We start from the raw sequence: 22572 nt of genomic DNA, 5'->3' as shown, positions 1-22572 counted from the left end.
GCCAAAAAACTCCCTTTGATGTGCGTATGTATGTGTAACTTACACAAAAGGTGATCAAACTCTTCGCTTATTCCCCTAACCTAGGTCAACTCGGGGATCATGCATGCATGCAGTGTCAGACTGCTCACTTTGTGCCCATGTCGCCCACCATTATCAAGTAGAGACGGTCTGTCGGCTGAGTTTGGCCTGCACCAGGCAGTTGTGTAGACCATGCAACTTCTTGGTCTGTACCAGGGAGTCGTAAAATACCATACTTTACGACTCCCTGGTCTAGGGTTTTGTTTGACGTAAAAAAAAGGAGAGGACAAAATCACAGCCACAGTCAAATGCACCCACCCCATACACCGGGAGACCAACATGTAATTTCAAACTATTAGGACTGTTCCTGTAGAACTAAAGTCCACACACATACATTGATCTGCCAACAATAACTAGCATGTCAGGGATTAGGTCACGATTTCTTCTTTTTTTGCTCAAAACGCGGACGAATAGAAGAGCTCGAGGGGAAGGGGGATTGAGAAATGATAAGACTGACAGAACTACAGCAAGAGGGGTAATAATGCTCTTGGCTACATTGTTGGAAATCAATAAAATAGAGCTGTGTTTGTGCTAGTATCAGACATTGTACCAGACATCGTGACGTGATAACAATAATTGAAATTCACAACACACTACTAAGACCGCCCAACGGGACTCGGCCGACATGGAAAGACAATCATCAAGAAACGAACAAGAAAGGGAAAGAAAAAGGATAACATGAAACAATAGAAGATTACTTGATCAAGAAATTGTGAACCTATACTAGAGACTAGGTGGCGTTGGCAAACATGATGAAACAGCTCGATAATTTGCTATACAGTCCATGCAACATTTGTAAACAGTGCACAGAATAAGTCAAGCTTTGCGATCCTACACATGCCAGCAAGCGCAGCGCTGTTATGGACAAAATTGGATGGGGGGGGGGACGAGAGTCGAAACACAAATCAAGACAGGACACGGTTAATGAAAATGGGCATCGGTCGCAGTACATGTACCAGTATGACACCCGGTGACTATGTAGAAATGGCGATGGTGTATGTACAACAGCAGGACAGGTGGAACAGATGCGCACAACGGGAGCAACTTCAACAAGCAGCAGGAAAGCAGGGCAGCAGAGATAATTTGCAATAAGCTGGTACCTCATGAAGAGTAATGACTAAAATAGATGACACGTATATCAGATCAGATAGAATGCACTATGACGAGGCAGGTAGTGATAATACTTGTGCTATGTACATACACGATTTATGTGGACCATTCCAAAGGTGAACAACAACAAGCAGTACCTGTTGGGCTGCTGAAGTAGTGAGCAAGGAGAGCGAGCATGTCCAGGCAATCCGGAGAACTCAGTCTCTCCCCTCGGCATCAATCTCCCACAGTCGCTTCACAAACGTTTCCAAGAGTCGACGCCGGTCGCGATCAGAGCCGCGGAAGCTGCCCAGCAGGCCCTTCTTCTGCTCCTTCTCACGGTACCTGCACACATTGAGCACACATTGAGCACACATTGAGCACACATCATCGTACATACATCATGGACAATGTCATGTCTCTTCTCTCTCTTTTTTCTCTGTCCTCCCTCTCTGTATATCCATTCTGCCATGGTCGGCTCTCACCCTTCATCTCAACTGATTAATTGGCCATCTGTTGATATGCCAGATGATGACTAAATAACTATAATACAATAAAAAATGGCAGCTCACTTTGGAGGACTACATCAGTGCAGTACAACTTCATTACAAACACACAGCACCAGCAAGCGTATCAAATCAAACAGTTTTAGTCCAAGACCAAGACTTGAGAGCGGACATACACACAGTGCACATAGTACAATGGCTGTGCGCAATAACACCAGTTCAGAAACGACTTGTATATTTGACTACTAGACAGACTGCTCGAGGATGAGGCATGATGGGTAGCTTGGCATGCAAACTCTTCAGAGGACACAGACGGGATTTCCATTGTGCCAGGGTAACTGAGCTTTCTCAACGCGCGCATTCCAATTAGAGTGCCGACATGACTTTAAAATGAGTTTCGCAGCCAGTGTTCTTTGACACCCACCTGCTGAGCACCTTCGCGACTTGACTTGGTCGCACCTGCGGGTACTTGGTCTTGTCTGTGCCGTAGTCAGCAATGTAACCAGACCAGTCCATTGACTGGAACAAGGCCACGATCTATACGCACACATCAACAACATGATCAGATTACAAGTCATCAGAGTTAATTTAGTAGCACCGCTGGCATAGTAACAAACAGCTTTAAACAAGCACAATTTACTAAGTAATCAAGTTCGTCATGTAACGAACCACGATTTCTACGAACGAATATTCGCCCGAATACCGATTCAACAAAATGAACAAATCTACTGACGTTATTTCCATATATCAGACATGCCTTTCGGAACCTTAAAAAGTCATCACTAATTCCTCAAGATATGATCGCTCTCCTCTGCCATTGCTAGACACCGCTCACTCGTGTGGAAATACCCTCAAAGCAATGCTACATGTATCATAGTCGCCATCAATGATTGGCTCGGCACATTTATGCACCAGGTTATTGATGTTTTCGAACCATCGAGTTTGAAACGGACTACAGTGAAACCTCGTTAGGAAGAACACTGATAAGAACACTGATAAGACAAATGTTTGCTTAAGAAGAACTAGTATTCGTCACTCCATTGGATAAATCACTGTGTATTCACTGGGTATAACATACGGATAAGAAGAACTCCCGTTATTGCAAACAAATGTCATCGTTCCCTTGGTGTTCGTCCTAAAGGGGTTTGACTGTATTCGAATATTCTTGAATCACTGTCCGCTTGAATAATGGAATATTTGTTACATCTACTACTATACATGTACTACTATACATACTACTATACATGTACTACTATACATACTACTATACATGTACTACTATACATACTACTATACATGTACTACTATACATACTACTATACATACTACTACTATACATACTACTATACATACTACTACTATACATACTACTATACATACTACTACTATACATACTACTATACATACTACTATACATACTACTATACATACTACTACTATACATACTACTATACATACTACTATACATACTACTATACATGTAGCACAGGCAAAGAGCAGAAGATAGAAAAGGAAACATTTTAAAAATAATACAAGAAAGAAAGAGAAAGAGGGGGGGGGGGGGGCAGACAGACAGACAGACAGACAGACAGACAGACAGGCAGACAGACAGACAGACAGACAGACAGACAGACATATAATACAGACAGACATATATACAGACAGACAAAAGATCTATAAGTGACAACCCACCTGTCGGACAGGACTGAAAGCAGACACCAGCTGGTCCCCAGTGAATCCCTTCACAGGACATTCACCAGCAAAACCTGCACACAAAGACAAGTCAAGGTTCGGAATACAATGTAGTGCCATCAAATTCCATCCTCTAGAGGCAATTTCGACTACAATTTTCAAGGTTCTGCTGAGATGAAATTCTGCTGAGGTGAAATTGAAAACGTGACTAGACTTTCCATGGGTGATTCATAAGTTTTTCTACAAATTTCGATCAAAAGTGGGAAGATTAATGGAAGTCGGAGAAGATTGTTCTGAGCCAGAGGCTCACCAAGAAACATTTTCAATTTTCATCTCCATCTTGCTACTTTCGAAAATACAGGTAATATGGTCCCTAAGAAGCGGCACCACCCCACCCACCTTAGAACATGCGACAATATTCCCAGCATAGCATAGAGAGCATTATGAGGATGTGTAAACTGTGCTATTGGAGCTGGTTGTAACACTTCAGGGCAAGGTGTGCAGTTCCCAGCACATGAACTCACTTCTATTTTACATTGTTACGACAAGTCAATAGCTGAGCTCACAGGTGAAGACCCCATTAATAATTTAATCCTTGCTGCTCAACCTAGTCAGGGATGCTGCGTCTGCACTTTCTGCAACAAGAATGAAGTGATAGACTCGGGCGGAGAGCCAGCGATAATTTTTATAGTAAAGAAAAGGAAAAAGGAACTACAAGTTACGCATCCAAGATGTGCTACAACTGATAGCCAGTTGTAGAACGTCAGTACCGTCGGTCAGTGCCGTGCAATGTTATCGCATGAGCTGATTGTCAAGTAATTGGTGGTGGTAGAGGACCTTATAGCGTAACTTGTACATGTAGTTCCCTTGATCCCATTCTTTACTATAAATAATGAAGTGCTTTCCGAATGCAGCCATGCCACAGAAGACTGGTAACTGCTCTACAATCAAAAGTGCCTACTTGCACTTCTGCGGAAAGCTGTGAAGCAGAATGGCGCCATCCAGTCACCCTCACCCGGTACCCGCCCATACATATAGTCATACACTGAAGTAAACCCTATTACTAGTGTACAAAAGTACAGTGGAACCCACTTGTGCGCACCCTGATAAGACATACTCCTCTTAGTACGGAGACATCGTCTGGAGCGGTACGGGTGCACGGATCCCTATTGAAGTATGCTAGGATAGTAAGTACACAGTTTCCTGCATGCTGCCCATCATGAGGGTACGTCTTATCAGGGCTCTACTGTACAAGTACATGTAGTACATGTATGGCGAGCTCTCTTGTACATGTACAGCAGTAGATAGCCACTACAATGTAGCAAGTTGTAGGCGTCAGATGTCAGGTGTCAGGTGCTGCAACTCTACAAGGCACTGTACCTTCACAGTGTCCAATATCTGAGCTGAACTGGTTGAGACCAGTCATGTTGAATGAGCCAGTTTCGTCCACCAGCAAAGCCATCAACGTGCGCGCAATGTGCTTGCACGATGTCATACATGCTGTCATGGCAACATGCTCCTGTGGGTGCATGTGTAGGTTAGGCATGTGTGCGCACATCACAAAGAGAGGGTGACATGGCCAGCGTGTTCATGAGGGAGAGAGAGAGAGAGAGACACACACACACACACACACACACACACACACACACACACACACACACACACACACATACAAGAGAGATTGAACACAAGACATTGAAACAGAACAGACACAAGAAATTTTCAATTGTTATGCAGCAGCAGCAACAGCAACAGGATGACAAAGGGATAGCAGTACATAAAGCACTACAGTATAATTACTTGAACCAGGGTGGAAGGTCACACATGAGAAATAAGAGTGATTTCAGTACTTGCATATGTATGCAAACATACCAGCGACCTAAGCCACTGGCGCCACATGCACACACGCACGCATGCATACACACGCATACACGTACGCACGCATACACACGCACACACGTACCGGTAAAGTTGTTAGGCTGATGAATGTATTGCGAAGGAAGGAGACCATGTCCTGTATGTACTGGCTTGGGACTGGGTCTGATGGAAATGCCTTTTCCGGTGCCATCCACTTGTAATCAGCTACAAACAACAACAACAACACCAGCTAGAAGTAGTACAGTCATGCCAAGACAGACATGGAGACCTCAAGCGTCAGGTTCATGGGAATAGCGTACAAAACCCACCCTCTGAAGAGTGGAAATAGCATATTTTGACCCTTGTTCAGTGTGCATAGTTCTCTATACACATGAGGAATTTCACACTCTGCATAGTTCTCTATACACATGAGGAATTTCACACTCTGCATTCTGAGAGGGTTCTGAGCAAAGATAGCCAGGACTTGTTGCTGATGAATATTAGTACCATTTGAGGAGCAAACAGTGGCATCTCCCATCCAGATTTCCGCAGTGTCCCATCATGAGCGCTTCGCTTTTTCGCAAACAGTTACAACATACTACGAACTATAATTAAAAAAGCGCATGGTATGGTCTGCAGCTATCCACAGTAGAGCACTACATGTCACTACAACTAACTGTTACTGGGCACAATTCTAGTAGTATTCATACCCTGGTAATATCGCCAGAGGCTCTATATGAGCATGCAGTTTTCCAAGTAGCTTACCAAGCTCGTAGAACTGATCCAACTGGGCTTGCAGCTTGGTGTAGATCATGTCTTCAGCATCAGCACGAGCATCCTGGCAATGGAAAGCAGAAGAAATAAGGTTAACCTCAACCCGACACAGCCACTAGAAATAAGGGATGTCAGCCTGACATACGTACTAAACACAACACGCAGCAGTAGCTACAAAGAATATAAACACGCCTTGATTTCCCCGCAGAAATGCATGCGCGCCTGAAATATGCACAAGAAAAAGGGACGGTCAGCCCGTGCACTGTACCTTGAAGCTGGACACACCGTAGATGCGTGGCAGCATAGACGTATCACTTGATACACTGCAGGCGCAGAACACAACCAAGAGAGCACAATGGACCAAGGCAGAGGATAGCTACAGAGCAGTCAGCTGGAGAAGCCATCCACCATTACCCATTACCAAACACAATGTTGGCCAAACATGTCCAGTTGCATGGGACAGTACGCCCAATATCACGGTAAACCCCTTTAGGTTGAACAAGACTAATTCTAATTATCCAAATGTTCAAATTCCACAGCAGAACACACCCACACACCCACCCACGCCCACCATGTACCAACACACCCACCCACACACCCACACCCACACACACACCCACCAACCCCCACACACATATCGATACATATCCTTATCCATAGAAACACACTTCGACTAAAGTGAATATACACACTACAAACTAATTCGATGAATATGTAAAAAAAAACATATTCGAATTGACAGAGCTGTGAATGTACTGGATTACAGCAGCAGCAAACCGTCTCACACAAGTAAGATTGAATACAGGCCATGCACTAAACCACATCTAATCATCTAATCACCCACAGACAGGAAAACAGCTCGAAGATTGCACACGCCACATATCATCAGCCAGTCAGCCAGCGTGGCAAAGTTAACAAGAAAGCATGCGAAATCAAACACACTACAGGGCAACAGGCATAACGACCGCTACAGTCTCAACAGCGGTGTCGAGAACACAACTGTATGGTACCTACCCAGTGACGTCCGCAATGAATGTGCTAAGTCCTTCACAGGCCTTCTCTAAGTACGTGGTGTTGACTGAGATCTGAACAAGCTGTGCCAAGCTGAGCCTAGAATCGTGAATTTGCTCACCCAGGCAAGCTGCAAACACACACACACACACACACACACACACACACACACACACACACACACACACACACACACACACACACACACACACACACACACACACACACACACACACACACACACACACACACACACACACAGAATGCACACACATCCACACACACACACGCACGCGCGCACGCACACACCCACATGTATACACAAGATAACACACATTTGTGAACATAACGTTAATGTGAAACTCATATTACTTACAACAAGGCAACACCAGTACTAGAGTGTGAACATAAGACTACTAAGTACTGTACAGGCAGAACATTTCGTCGGTCAATAATTTCGTCCAACTCCAAAGAAAGGGAGTTCGTCCGGTTGTAAATTTCGTCCATGGATCATAAGAGTGTATTGAAAAGCTGGACAAATCGACATTAGTCCGGCATTTAATTTAGTCCAAAAGCGCCTTGGACGAAAAAGACGAAATTAAATTCCAGACGAATATACCGTAAAATCCCGCCAGAGCGCCCCATCTCTCCCATCCGCCCCTCCCTGACTTCTTGTCAGGGATGTGATTGATTGTATCCTCGTATGACTCTGTCACAGTCTGTGGTGCCGTACTGTACTGCAGACGCTTGCTCGACCCCGTTGGAAATGTACGCAACAATGCCCACCCTCTTGACCAGGGATCGCACAAACCCTGAGTTTTGACGGGTCTGTACAACTCCTGGCTCTTGACCTTTGGTCGGTGTACGAGATGCACGAACAGTTTTTGTAGGGTGAGTACCGTTTCATGTAGCACTGAATGCGGCAAGTAGGACTCGCCCATCCGCCCCTCCCCACCTGAAGCGTCGAGGAGGTAGGGGCGCTCTGGCGGGATTTTACGGTATCTGCTTATACAGTACTATTAGCAAGAGTGATTATGTACTCTTGCTATTAGGAGAGGCTTTCTTTCTGATGCATAATGCACCATTCTTAATTTTGTTTCGAGATCGGTAATGCACTACTATAGGTATTGAAGGTTAATGAACATCTACCATGTCGCGTATAAAACCGGGCTTATTCCTGTAGAGGCCGATACCAGGGGTAGGCTTGTATTCAAACCAGGTATTTCGATGTACATGTATTAAAATTAACACTAAAACCACGACAGGAAAAGGACATAATGGATACGAGTTAAGACTAACTCTCCATCACTGTAACCAGATATTATATACAGTCTGAGTCAGAAAGTGCAACAACTAGGCACAAAACTGACAGAGTACTGAGACATTCGACGTCCTTTTCCTTTCTACATTTATTATCGGTTCAACATCCGAGTTTCAAAACCACGACAGTGCATCTCGAAAATCAGGCTAGTATTCGGACACTGCTAAAATCTTCTGTATATGCATCACGACAATTTCCGTATAAACAATCATAGTACTGCATGCAGTACTCTAACTCTTAGTCCTCTTTTCGCCCTTCGGGCCCAAGGCTGGTTGGTGGCCCACTTGTGCGTGTACATTTTTACCGCCAAATTTGGCAGCATAAAATTGTGTTCCTTTGGTCATCCTCATCACTCTCATGATCTGTATTACTGCATAACAGTGAGACCTGTTAGTCACGATGCAACAAAGGTGACATTTTGCTTGGGTCGGGGGCTCTACTATCCTAGTAGTAGGTTTTTATACAGAACACTACGGTCTGGGTTCTTGAGAAATACGTGATAGAAGGCAAGAAACCATTAGCTCCCTGTTGGAACAGATATGCACATGAAGTAACGCAGTCTTACCTGACACAGTGCGTGTAAGGAGAAGATTCGTTGACTTTCGTACCATGTCATCGGTTTCCGTCAAGCTGCACAAGGCAAACGACAATGTGTGCAAGGAGCCAAAGGAGTGAGAGAAGACAAACACATCTACAACAAGTCATGCACTGGAGTAGCGGTACCCCGTGATACAAACCAGCAGATATCCGAGTTATGAACAGCCTTCCTCTAGAGCGCGGCTACTCAATAAGACGACTATGATATTAGTAAAAATTTGATTGAGAAATGAGTTCGAGTTTGCAGAGTGAATGGGAAGAGAGCGAGTCTGCTCTGAAACCTTTTTTCCTATGAATGAAGCTGCAGGAAGCCTCGCCACTGCTACTATGACATTAGTGCAGCTAGTAATCAATGACAGTCACATCATAATACCAAGCTAACATAATATGAAGAGGCACATGGAAGGTGTTGCACTTGCTTGGCAGAGGGCTGCATAAAGCATGAAAGCACTTTTTCAGGGGCGGGTACCAGAAGCCGGAACTCATTTCAGCAGTACATTGTAAGATTGGCGCGTTGAGACGTAGACCTTGCTCGGCGTCCAAATACAGACTGTACAATGCGGACATGTCGGAGATGGAGCTAGAATAGTTCACTGACTACTGGTTATTCACTATGCACAGTTGAGCTACAGCTACAGGTATATGCACTCTGCTGGGGAGACCTTGTGTCTGGCCTTCATACGGGCTCATTAGGCAATAACAAAGTACATGTACGGAAAAAACCATATCTATCAAAGTGGAATGGCCGCAGTCCTACTACATGTGCAGTGATATCCTATTGTCATAATGGCTTATTGCTAGAGTCAATACAAACCGGTAGTTGTGGAAGTCAAAACTCACCTCAAGTTCAGATTCTCTGCAAAGCCAGCACAGGAGTGGATGAATTCTCTGATCTATTCCAACAAGACAGCCAAGCAACGCAGGTATACGACTCTCACACGATCGCCCATTCACAAACAATAAATCTGTGAAGTCGTGATGGATTTATTCTATTCTAAGTGATTTTCGGACATCGTTAAATTTGCGAATAGTCTTGGAGTACATAAAGATAGGGCCTAGAAGCACATACACATGTATGCACACACACCCACACACTCACCTGGTCCTGCACACACACAGACACACCCACACAGACACACGAGCTCCGTATTCTTGCAGCTTACCTGATCATAGACACTTGGAACAAACTCTGAGAAGGGCAGTACTGCCGGAAACGTCTGTACAGAAACAAAATGAAGACGGTACATTTAGCCGAGGTATCTTAACTACATAAATTTCGAAATACTTCGAAGACTACCAATAGTAAAAAGGACCAAGGAACTACAAGTTACACTATAATGTCCACTAACACCACTAGTTACTAAACAATCAGCTTAGCTCAGTGGACATTATAGTGTAACTTGTAGTTCCTTGGTCCTTTTTACTTTTTAATAATCCTTGGCTCTCCATCCGAGTTCATACTACCAATAGTACATGTATATCCAGGCTGGGCACTGACAATGCACAACGGATAGTCCCATCCTTGTGTTCCAAGTAAACTGTACTTCAGGAGGGAAAGCTTGCACCTACCGAAACTTCATAGTCAGACAAGGGAAAGCTCCTGGCTAATCCCTTGGCCTCATTCTCGCTTCGCAAGACGATCGGCGAGTAGTTATCAACTTCAAATATTGACCTGTGGGCACACATACCGGAAGAACAATGCGCTCACACTCCCAAAATGTTCGAAAGATTCAAATATAAAAAAGGTTTACACGCTACCCAAATGAGTGGACATAGAAGAAACTAGAGATTCTGGTGATCAGAACGGTGGAGGATTCACATGATTATAGTAGGTGGAGAGAGGATGTGAGCATTGCCACTGGACTGAGCTGCATGCCTCCATGGTCATGAGGCAAAAACCAAAGTGTGAAACTGTGAGCAGTAACAGATTTGTCCTCTCTCCTCTCTAGTGTATGACCAAGCTGTGGGTGTGTACATGTAGATATTCAACACTGTTCTGACAGTGAGCAAGCACACCTGGAAGTGGATTCACATGCCTGATACAGTGACAGCATGCTGTAGTCATCAGTGTTCTGAATTCCAACAAAAATATCATGGGGGTCATGCTGGCAATACTAGTACTCACTTGATAACTGTGTACCATGTGCGCATGAGCAGTTCACAGTATTGCTCTCTGCAAAACAAAAACACACATGCACACACAAGACAATGCAGACGTGCTCAGTGACAGCGTAGGCTAACCAAGTTCTTCAGCACACAACACATAGGAGAGCTACAAGTGGCCAGTACAATTTCAGCAGCTACAATGGCAACACCAGCTCTCACCTTGTTTCAAGAAGAAGATCATACAGTTGATTGACTTGGAAGTCAAATGACTGCAAAGGACACACAAAACAAATTCACACAATGCGCAATGGTAACCAGGAGCCGGCCGGTTGCTGGTAAATGGGATGGACTCAAATGTTCACTTTCACTCCTGTCTCATACTAGCAATGGTATCTGACTTCATTGAATCTGGCCAACGACTGCTGTATTTGAAACACGTGTACAGTGTGTCTCGCACACACTGTATCACACAACATGTGCTGGCATCTGCCAAGGTGGAAAAGGGTAGCAGAAGCAAGTGGCCGGTACGGCATGACACTATATGTACACTTCGATACACTCTACCTATTTCGGGGTTCTTTCTTTTCTTTCAGTTGGTCTAATCTCCTTCCAAAGCTAGAATCTGTAACCAGGTACTGAGCCCTCTGAAAGGGTTTGACGTGTACCTTCCCCAAGAGCACAGCAACAAACGTGCATGCTACGCCGCAGTACTTACCTGCAACGTGCAGCAGAAATGCACAACGAGTTCCTTGATGGAGCGAATCATTTGTACTTCGTTGAACAGTGACTAGAACAGAGCAACAGAACATTCATTGCCATAAACAATTAACAAAAAAAAACCCAAATCACGCCAGAAAGTATTTACTAGAAATTATCTGATAAGCCATCCAAACAGGAACAGCCAGAATAAATTCCCAGCCAAAGAGCTGCGAGTAAAATGTCATTCCATCCCAGACTCAGGTGTGTTGCATGGATGCCCATCAAAATTTACTAGAATGGTTCTGAAAAAATAAATTGAATAGCGTGACACTTGTAAAGAGAAAAGGACCTATAAGTTACTAGTTAGGACTAACAGTCCACCAAGGTAATCTCTTTACATTATTACTATTGGCTCAACATCCAAGTAGGACACTTGTTGGGAAGGATTCGAAATACAAAAAAACCCTGGCATCTTCGCTGCAAGGGACTTACCGTGTGCGTCCGCAATGCAGAGGCAATCTTTGATACAGCCAGCTCCCATAATTCATTCACCGTTTTCCTGTAGAGCAGCAAGAGAAAGCGAAGCTGGCAGGATTTAGCCTTTACTGAAGCATGGTGCAGAGCGCTAACACATCATGCTTGCATGAACTGTGACCAAGGATACTTGAGAGACTACAGTCTACTACTGAGTACTTGAGAGACTACAGTCTACAGTACTTGAGAGACTACAGTCCGTACATATACAAATACATGTACGAGTACAGGTACATAAGGAAACTAACTTTGTGATCAATCCTTGCGTAGTGCTGTGGACGGTGTCTTCAACGACAAAGAACCTAGCACAGGAAACACATAAGCGCAAACGACAAACACAAAGCAACACGTATTACGATCCAAACGCCTCTCTTGGGAAATGTTGCAGACTTACAACGCTGTACACTTGGAGAAGGGGGTTTGCTCAGCGTGGCACAGTACTGCTTTTCATGTCATATTGGTCTACTTGTACAGTGTGGTCAAAAAGTCTCATTGAGGGTGCGCTCACACGACGTGTACAGTGATGGTCTTGTGAGCTCAACCAAATGGCAACTACAAAGGTCGCCAGGAACGACATTACCCACCTAATACTAAAGACAATGTTCGACAATGTTTTAACGTGAATATCCTCAATTCATGCCACTCACAGGGCAGTGTTTTAAAAGAAGACACCCCTGAAACTTACCCAGCGACCTGGTAGAAGTACGAGCGGTATAGTGCCATTGATACCTGAAAGAAGCGGAAAACCAAACAGTTTCATTGGTGCTATGCTACGGAGCATTCAGACAGTTCTAGACTAGGAAGGAGAAATACACGCACATGTGCCTTTTGATTTACAACCGTGCATGTGTGGGTTGGAAGGGTGGGGAAGGATGGAGAGAAAAACAGGAGTGTGCACCTCGGATGGGTAATTGACATGGCGATATGTCTCCATCATATCACCGGAAATGTAGTATTGACGGAGTGCGTCCAAGCGGAGTAAAAGCAGTTGTCCTGCACAAGTACAGCTCAGTGTTGTATGCACCACGCCATTCCATTTCGTTTATTAGTTTTCATCAATAGTTGCGTGCTGGTGACCCAGGAGTTCACACTTTGCAGAAACTAGTGTCTTGACAAATTCATGTATATATAGAGAAAGAAGAAACTAGGGAGGGAGAGAGAGAGAGAGAGAGAGAGAGAGAGAGAGAGAGAGAATTGCAGCAACATCAAATAGCGCAGCATTCTATCTCTACCTATCTCCCACTAACCTGGTTTCCAGGAAACTCCAGTACTAGTCGAGCTTGGTGCCAGCGCTGCCGATGATAGTACGCTTCAAAGGTCTCCCGCTCACCCTGTACACAACACAGATAGGGACCAACACTACTAATTGTACAATGTTATCAAGATAATAATCCTGATAAAGTGTTGAGGGATACATTACCCGCATCATGATAAAAGGACGATACAAATGTATCCATGACCCTCTAATTATAAAACAGAAATTCCTTCAAAGACTAGAGATACGCTTAGAGAGAAGCGCTACCACGAAACAGGAATACTGTCCCTAAGCACTCTCCTCACACTACTACAGACCTGACCACAGAAATCTGACCTCATGAACATAAATACATACTCAGTAATAGTGCCAGGGGCTACGTGGCCCTAGCACCGCACACACACACACACCACTCTGCGCACTTGAGTGTGGCGCTACTTTATTCATGAGGTCGGATTTCTCTGGCCAGAACTGTAGTATGGTGCAAGCTGAGCATCTACTTGATCATAATTACATCGCCGTATAGGCCTATGGAGGACATAGACACAGTGCCGGCAGCTTCCACAGCCAGAAGACTAGTCATGCCTCAACCATGACTGGAGACATTTTCCATTCAAGAAAAGTGCTCAACAAAGTTCATCGACTGAGCCACGGCGAGATCTATGGACCTATATTGATTGACCATGGCCCAAGCAGTAGTGAAGTTAGGAACTGAGCAGCTCTCCACTAGAGAAGCCACAATGTGGCACAAAGCGGCACACACAAGTGCATGGTTACACGGTTTAAGAGACCCAACATACCAGCACAGTGAAGATATGCAAGCACCGATAGATGGGAGAGAAGTCGACCATATCTTGCACCGACTTGTCCAGATCCACCTGTACAGCACATGTGCACAAAAAAGGTATGAACAAAATTTAATATCACTTCATGAGTTCATGGGTATGAGGACCGGGGACAAGGTCCAGCGTCACAACAGAACTGTGAATTCATTATACCAGAACTGTGAATTTGTCATACCAGAACTGTGAATTCTCAACCCAAGTACTCGTGGTTATCTCCTATCAGAAATCAGAAGAAGCAGCGGGATGACCAAAGGTCGTGTGAAAAGTTAGTGACGACAAAACTTACATCTGGTAATTTTCTGTTGGGCTCTGATGCTCCGCGACGCGACAGCTCCAAATTCGCACGGTAATGAGTCTGCGAGTTTAGCAAAGAGGAGCATTAGAAGCATAGAGTGAAGGCCAGAGTATAGCAAAGAGGACCATTAGAAGCATAGACAAAGAGGACCATTAGAAGCATAGCGTGAAGGCCAGATTGTTACGTCGTGCTACGAGCCCAGATTACACATGCTGGATTACTACTTGAAGTATTGTAAACCCAAAATAATTCACAAGTGAAAAATCGCATGATCAGGTTGTAGACACTCCACTACCATCCATGCACATTCGCACACAGAGAATGGGCCTCGCCAATGCGGAATGACATGAGACAGGCATGTAATGACATGAGACATGCATGTAATGACATGAGACATGCATGTAATGACATGAGACATGCATGTAATGACATGAGACATGCATGGAATGACATGAGACATGCATGTCAATTTCATAGGGTACGTCAACTTACAAACTACTAGTGCAACGTGTTACGAAATTAAAATGCATGCGACCCATTCCACATTTAGAGCATAACGAATGCCCACTGGAGTGGATGACAGCAACAGCAGGGGATACGACATATGAGCACATCAGCATTTTCAAAGCCTAAGTACTCCTTATGAGTATAGGCTCATAAAACACATGAAAGGGAGCAGTTCCAAAGAAACATACAAGTATATGCAGGGCATACCTGTTGCATGGCCAGCTTGCCGATGCTCTCTGATTTCGACCGTACCTCTTCTAAGAAATGCTGTAGCCGAGAGAAGAAAATGAGAAATTTACTCCAACTATAACCTCCACTACTAGAATGGTATGAAGAAAACCCTAGCACAATCACAATGTCAATACACACTAAGTGAAGGAAGCACGGTAGAGGCCAATGAATGCGTAGCACAAGACATGTACGTGGATGCCATTCGCTACCCCCCACCCCACCATCCCCATCCCTCTCAATTGGATAATGAAAACATCTTAAACAGCTGTGTGTGCATGTTTGCACCCCTCCCCTCTCCCTTCCCCTCCACTGGCCGTTTCTCCTCACCCGCAGATCTGTCATAGATGCCTCCTTGATGCTATCCCGAAGCTTTGGAATACGGGCTTTCATCATTTGATTGATGGTGTAGCGGCTGACACGAGGTAGGTATGTGTGTTCCAGCTGCTCCAAAGTCTTCAGAGCAGGATAGTACCTGAATAGTGCACAGTGTGCAAACATGGCAATGCATGTACAATGTACTAGTACTGTATGCACACATACATATGTACAAAGTATGACACAAGAGGGCTCTGTTCAACTATTCAAGTTGTCGGTATCGTTCAGCTCATGATGGTAGATCGTCTCCGACACCAATTCAGCATGGAGTCCATGGAATGTCCACGTGAACAGCGTGAAAGCTACTGAATATGCTTGAAAATCGTGAACAACGTGAAAGCTACTGAATATGCTTGAAGATCGTGAACAACGTGAAAGCTACTGAATATGCTTGAAGATCGTGAACAACGTGAAAGCTACTGAATATGCTTGAAAATCGTGAACAACGTGAAAGCTACTGAATATGCTTGAAAATCTATGTGAGAGTAGGTACAGTGCCACTGGCCACACGTCAAGCATAGTGCGAGACACATTGCATGCACACACAGGCAAGCCTGCTAACACTTCAGTGCTGGGTGAGGTCGAGAGATGCACCTCAACCACGGCAAGGTCCCAAGCGCTAATCTGTCCTGGGCTGACACTCAGACTTGCAAGTGCTACATGTGCGATGCAGCACACTAGCAAACTAGAATTCCTACCTTCTCTCTTTCATCTGCTCTCTCAGCTTGGCATAGAGCTCCAAAACTGCAGCAAGAGAAAAAGGGGAGGCAAAGACAAAGACTTGCAAATTCATCTTTCTGTGAGAAGGCAATCATGCCTGTGCAATTGGTGAAGTAAAAATAAAAGTCAACAACAACAACAACAAAATTAATAATAAATGTAAGCAAAGCTGAACACGTGCACGCACTAACATCAACACGTGACTAATGTTGTGTTTATAACTTCATAACCATACACGCAGTGTTAGATGTTGCGGACTCACCGGGTCGACAGAATGTCAAGCTCTCCATCGCAGCTGCAATATTACGCTGGATGATGCGCAAAGCAATTAGCTCATCGCCATTCTTGACCAGCTGAGAAGATCAACACCAAACATGCAAAAAAACACCAGGGGGAGAATATCAGACCACACGGAAAAAAGACAACCACATTTCCCCTATTATGAGTTGTACTGAAGTATGAGCTTGTATCTCATTATAAATTACACCAACATTTTCAGGTCTCTGTTGTAATGTTTCAATACGTTCACACTTACACAGGAACTGTGAGGATACATCCATAATTGGCATCACTTAACGCAGAAGTACAACACCTAAACATTCCCAGCCCCCCGCCCCTGAAAGTGGACACATAGTGTACTGTTTGCTTGACGGTTCACACAGACGGGACTGTACATAGGAAAAGTACGAGAGGCCAGACCCTGCCGTACATGTACCCTTTGCACGCCCGCGCTAAATCACGTCAATTAAGGCCCCTAACCGTAACAAACCATGATTTCACACAGGACGTGTACGCGTTGTAGTAAAGTTCGCATGTTTGCGTTACCACCGGCTATACAATTGTATTGAGAAACACAACCAGCTTAGGACGTTTCGCATGTGCCAGGCCACCACCATGCCTGTGATACCAGGGTGTACATGTAGGTATGGAATAATAACAGCAGTGCCCCAAGTGACGTCCACTTACTTTACTACCTGCTTCTTGGAAATCATCGTTGGCCGACAAAATTTTCACCTGAGAATACGCAGGGAAACACAAAGGTGCACGTACATGTACAGTTACATCCATACCAACACAAGACAACACACAAGACAACACACAAGACAACACACAAGACAACACACAAGACAACACACAAGACAACACACAAGACAACACACAAGACCACACCCATGGCAAAACATAACTCACAGGAATGCTTCAAGTGAAATACATGTAAGCCAGCAACGAGTCTCGAAACGGCCATAACACACCAACAACAAGGTGTACTGCAGTCGAGTAGTGCACACGAACACCAGGTGGACAAACGGTGCACAAAGTACAGATATGCAAGTACTAGTGATGCATAGTTTCATACAGGCAAGATGTGTTGGAGCAATCACCACAGCATTGTCAAGTAGAAAAAAAGTACTCGACAGATTAGGACTACCGGCATTGCCACTTACTTTTAGTTTGCGCGCATCAGAGCCGACTTTCAAGAGCTCATTGACAGATTCGATGAATCCCTGATAGTGATGGTTACACATGCGCTCAATGTCCTTGTCATGCTGTCGAATGCGAGCCTCCAGGTGCTGAAGGAAAGCTCCCTGTTTGGACTCATCGTACACAGCTCTAAAAGAATGCAGGCATAGCAAGACAGAACACAACAGTACACATTCAAGTAGCACTAAACAACACACAGCTAAGCAGCATGCAAAAGTAGTGCTCAGAGCCGCATACTCCGATGTTCAGGCCATACTTTTCAAACAGTGTAAGAGTCATACACCCAAACAGCGTGTAAGGATACATTAACTACATCTAGCCTCACGCGCCCTGCTGCTTGATTCTAAATGTTCAACTTCTACCAGTGTCTGGAGATATGTGGATTTTGTAGAAAAAAAGAAAAAACCCAACATATACTGTATATCACCTTATTTTCGGTGTTGTAAAATTTCGGTAAAAGCCAACCCCTGACCTTTGGGTGTAAGGATAAATTCGGTATGCATGGCACCAAAAAAAAAAAAAAAAAAAAAAGCTCTTGCACAAATAATCTCTGCCAAGGCCAAAAGGCTCCACATAATATTATGTATACCGGTACATGTTATGTATGTACAATGTACTACCGGTATACCAGTACATATACAAGTTGATTTTTTAATTTGACACTGATTTTCATGATTTTTACATATTTTTGGTATTTCGGAAAATTTAGGTGTAATGTTAAATTAGGTGATCCAGGACCAGTACCGAAGTTACCGAAATTTAAATTACACCGAAATAAAGGTGTTATACAGTAGTACCCATTTGGTCTTAAGGCTAAACTTTTGGGGGCACAGTTCAACCCAAAGATGTACAGTGTACGTTACAGTAGTACACATGTCAGTCATCTCATATTTGTAACAGTGCATGGGCCTCCAGTGCTTTCGCCACGTCTACCGCTGGGTATCTACTGGAGGTAGGCCAAGTGTTAACACAAGGCAACACCCCCACTGTGTCCACAACGGCCAGTACTCTCACTGTGCTTATGAGGTGTTGATGTCAGGATAAGCAATGGCAAGTAACGTCAGAGTGGAACACCGCCACACAATGATCATCTCGGATACACTGTATAGTACCGCGAGAGCGCCCCACCATCTCGTCCTTTTGTGGCTGTGCTGCGGAGGCGGTGTCCAGTTTGTAGGGCATACGAGTCACATACCTTGTACGTGTACACACATTGCACGTTGTGCAGTCAATCCGTACTCAATTTACCTTCGAGCGGACGCGAGCTCCACATAAAGACAAAATACAGCTGTAAGGGTGACCATAGCACGCTAAGGTTCTCGCACCGTACAAACTTAGTTGCACCAGTGCCATACAGTTTTCCTTTCCCTGGCTGTAAAATCAAGGCGGGGCGCTCTCGAGGTACTTTACGGTACCTGTTGCCAGTGTTGCCAGTGTCGGTGCATGTTCAGATTAGAGGTAAAGTCCAAACACAGGTACAACGAGACTACGGTGTAAACAGTACACTGGATGTCATACAATGTACGTAGTCATACCATAGGCTATAAAGTTCTTCATTTAGGACCCAGCCTAATTCTACTCCAGCAGGAGTCCATAACCAAGAGTGTGCAGATGTGGTTAGGGATGAATGCGTGGCGCGCTGCCTTCATTTCGTAACTTGCCTGTATCACGCCGTGTACTAGTATTCGTGCACTCAAACCCACCATACCATACAGTAAGACATGTATAGCAGACCACTCGGAGGTGACCACCTGTTCCAGAAGACCACTGCAACCAGGACCAAGGGATATTTCCACTCAAACGACCCTAAATAAGGAGACCACCTGGTAACAGAGATCGCATTTCGAACGTCGTCTTAGACAGGTTCCACTGTACATGTATCTCGCACCAACACAACTGATTTTCCATGATTCACTTCAGCACTGAAGATATCTCTAAATTATGGGTGCGTGACCTTCAGTTATGTACGACAGTTGGTTTCCACCCACAGTGAAAGTGTGGTATTTGATTTTCTGCACTGTGCGGATGTAGTTCTGCATCTTGTAATGAAGGCAGCGCGCCGCACATCACCTGGCACATGGAAAAGGGATCACAGCCCGCCAGGTGCATACTCTTGGTTTATATGGACTCTTGTGTCCAGCCATTGGCATCTTCGATACGAGTATACAGTGCCTCTGCTGTACAGTACAGAGTTCATGTCCCTTTGGGGTACGTATATAGACTACAGTTTCACTGTACTTGCTGGATGCAGGTGCAGCTGCAGGTCCATGTAGATGCACAACCCACTTGTAGACTGCAGGTTGATCATGAGTACCGGTACTTGTTTACATGTACAAGTAAACCCATAGAGCCTATGTACATACTCTTGCAAAGTTAGTTGCAGAGTCTTGGTGTGCTACAGTACTTGTACAATGACATTATCTGATCTCTACACACAGTACCGGTACATGTACAACAGACACCACAATATTACAGCCAAAGTGCATCAACTGAGAAGAGGAGCATTGAAAACCCATGAAGATCTGACTTATAATTCAAATACATGTAACAAGAACATTTTTCCAGCTGCAATGCTGAGAATAAACTTCAACAGTTTGATCGTTCTCACCTCAATGTTGCACCCAGTTGGCCTTCGCTAGATTCAAGTTCAGTGACGAGGGCATCGAAATGCGAGCTTCCTGGTGCATCCTTCTCATCCGTACCCTCTGCTATCCCACTGTTTACTGCTGGTGCGGTGGACGCCATTTCCACTAGTACATCGTTAGCAAAACACTAAAATAAATGGAAAAAACCTATTTCTGTTTTTCTCTGAGAAACTCAACGTCCAGCTTCGCTCCTAATCTAAGAGGACACCGTGTCGGTGATGGCTACAGGACTAGTATCAAGCCTAGCCCCATCAACTTGTCTTATTGAGTAGAAACAAAGCCAGGAAGATTGGAAATCAAATCACTTGAACAGATTTGATGAAAACATCAATGCCAGATTGTCGAAACGGTATCTCGATAAAAAAAATCTAGCGATCGTGTCATGTCACGTCACGTCACCATGGTCACATCAAGAGTAGATCTATTGTAGAGGAGACGGCTCGATACCGGAACGTTTTGACAGCCAAATTTGTATAGACCCAAAACGATCATCAACGTTGATTTTTCACTCGAAATATGTTTGTGGAAGGAAACTGGCATGTTGAAGTTTGCTCTGGGGCCAGAGTCAATCGAACTGAGCCACTCCTTTGTGTTGACCCATTGCCTCCAAGTTGCCCAATTTTTCGCTTCAAAAAAGTTCAAATCAGAGGTGGCTCCAAACCGGACACGTTTTAGAGTGCCCGTCAAATTCACTCTGGGTCTGAAATTAGGTAATTGCTATCGCTCCACGACGGCCAGTACAGAGTAACAATAAGCCTTGTGTGTGCTTCCATTAGTTTTGATTGGTATGCGGTGCTTTATTGTCGAGAGGCGAGCCGCTGTTTACCTGCGACAAGAAGTTGATTTTTCGAAAGTCGTAAAACTCAAGTCGCAGTGCGAAGCAACACGTCAAAAACTCACCTGCTTGATATGGCGCTTCTGGTCATCGCAGAGCCATGAAATTTTGGCTCGAGTATAACACATCGTAGTCTCACTGTGACATATGTTTTCTAATCAAAATACCAAGAGAGAAAGTGAATATTGAGTCCGTTCCGGTTTGCAACCTATTTCCTATTTGAAACCGTCGCCTCTACATGAAAACCATTCTTTTCATGTACTCTTGGTCACATGCATGTACGAGTACGACTCGTAGATCTACCACAACTGACACAAGTAACGTGCGGACTGCATGCATGCAGAGGGACTTTGAGTTTGAGACTCTACGGACGCGGACGGTGCATTGTCGTTCGCACTTGAGACCTTCGCACATAGGTCCTGACCCATCTATGCCTACGCCTAGGGCGCCTATGCCATGGATTGATTTGCAAAGAACTGTTTCCAATACTTTTTCATAAATCACTGATGATAACAAGAGTACATAAACCAGAGTGTGCAACTCGGGATGGTTCCTGTGGCCGTGGGAGCGTAATTCGTGCACTACGTCATTTCTGACGGCATGGTAAGCCACAGGTACGGTGAAAAGTTGCGTAACCAGTCGTGGTGGTGCAGTTCACTGAGTTTGTCCTGATTTCGGTTTTTTGAGACGGATAGCCTGGTGACTTTACTTGTCGGTGGATGTACGCAGCGTACACAGTCACACAAAACACCGAAATCCTGAAACAGGACGTCTAAAATCAAGCAAACTTGGCTGATTTCCGGGCTATGAAACATGAAAATTTGAGCTCTACGCAAGTCGCGGCTTGGCTGATCTCATCAGGGTGACGTAGTGCACGAACTGCGCTGTTTCAGATCTGATATGCACAGTTGCACACTCTGGTTTATGTACTCTTGATGATAATGATAGAGGCTTCTTTTCTATTTTCATCTCTTTTGGCCTTGAATTTGAAAGGCTTGATAGTGGTGATACACAGCCACATGCCACACGTACACACACCCGACATGGCTGGGCGGAAACAGTCCTGACAATCATGTCAGATCGAAATAAAACACTGCACTGACTTGCACAGGTTACCT

General features: G+C 44.6%; 1 protein-coding gene across 1 annotated transcript; it reads right to left on the bottom strand.

Moving 5' to 3' along the window:
- Positions 1-439: 439 nt before the first annotated feature.
- Positions 440-20961, bottom strand: LOC135805141 (exocyst complex component 6B-like). The gene is made up of 28 exons (XM_065319139.1): positions 20583-20961; positions 17938-18103; positions 17459-17506; positions 16755-16845; positions 16471-16516; positions 15725-15869; positions 15374-15433; positions 14651-14719; positions 14320-14397; positions 13512-13595; positions 12950-12993; positions 12513-12566; positions 12223-12289; positions 11747-11818; positions 11251-11300; positions 11051-11098; positions 10495-10597; positions 10089-10142; positions 9766-9818; positions 8894-8958; positions 7011-7137; positions 6265-6319; positions 5988-6060; positions 5329-5447; positions 4746-4884; positions 3366-3439; positions 2098-2210; positions 440-1512 (listed from the first exon to the last, which is right to left on the bottom strand). The coding sequence occupies exons 1-28, from the start codon at positions 20717-20719 to the stop codon at positions 1386-1388; spliced, it is 2361 nt and encodes a 786-aa protein (XP_065175211.1). The 5' UTR covers positions 20720-20961; the 3' UTR covers positions 440-1385.
- Positions 20962-22572: the final 1611 nt, after the last annotated feature.

Source organism: Sycon ciliatum, chromosome 1, assembly GCF_964019385.1.
Source record: "Sycon ciliatum chromosome 1, ocSycCili1.1, whole genome shotgun sequence".
Lineage (NCBI taxonomy): Eukaryota > Metazoa > Porifera > Calcarea > Leucosolenida > Sycettidae > Sycon > Sycon ciliatum.
This window is presented reverse-complemented; position numbering and strand designations above follow the sequence as displayed.

What these genes read in the sequence shown, in the direction of transcription:
- LOC135805141 (XM_065319139.1), bottom strand. Translation starts at nt 20,719, where the DNA reads ATGGCGTCCACCGCACCAGCAGTAAACAGTGGGATAGCAGAGGGTACG. An exon ending in CTGATGCGCGCAAACTAAAA is followed by an intron (nt 17,507 to 17,937) that starts GTAAGTGGCAAT and finishes GCGTATTCTCAG; the next exon opens with GTGAAAATTTTGTCGGCCAA. An exon ending in TTCCAAGTGTCTATGATCAG is followed by an intron (nt 9,819 to 10,088) that starts GTAAGCTGCAAG and finishes TTGTTGGAATAG; the next exon opens with ATCAGAGAATTCATCCACTC.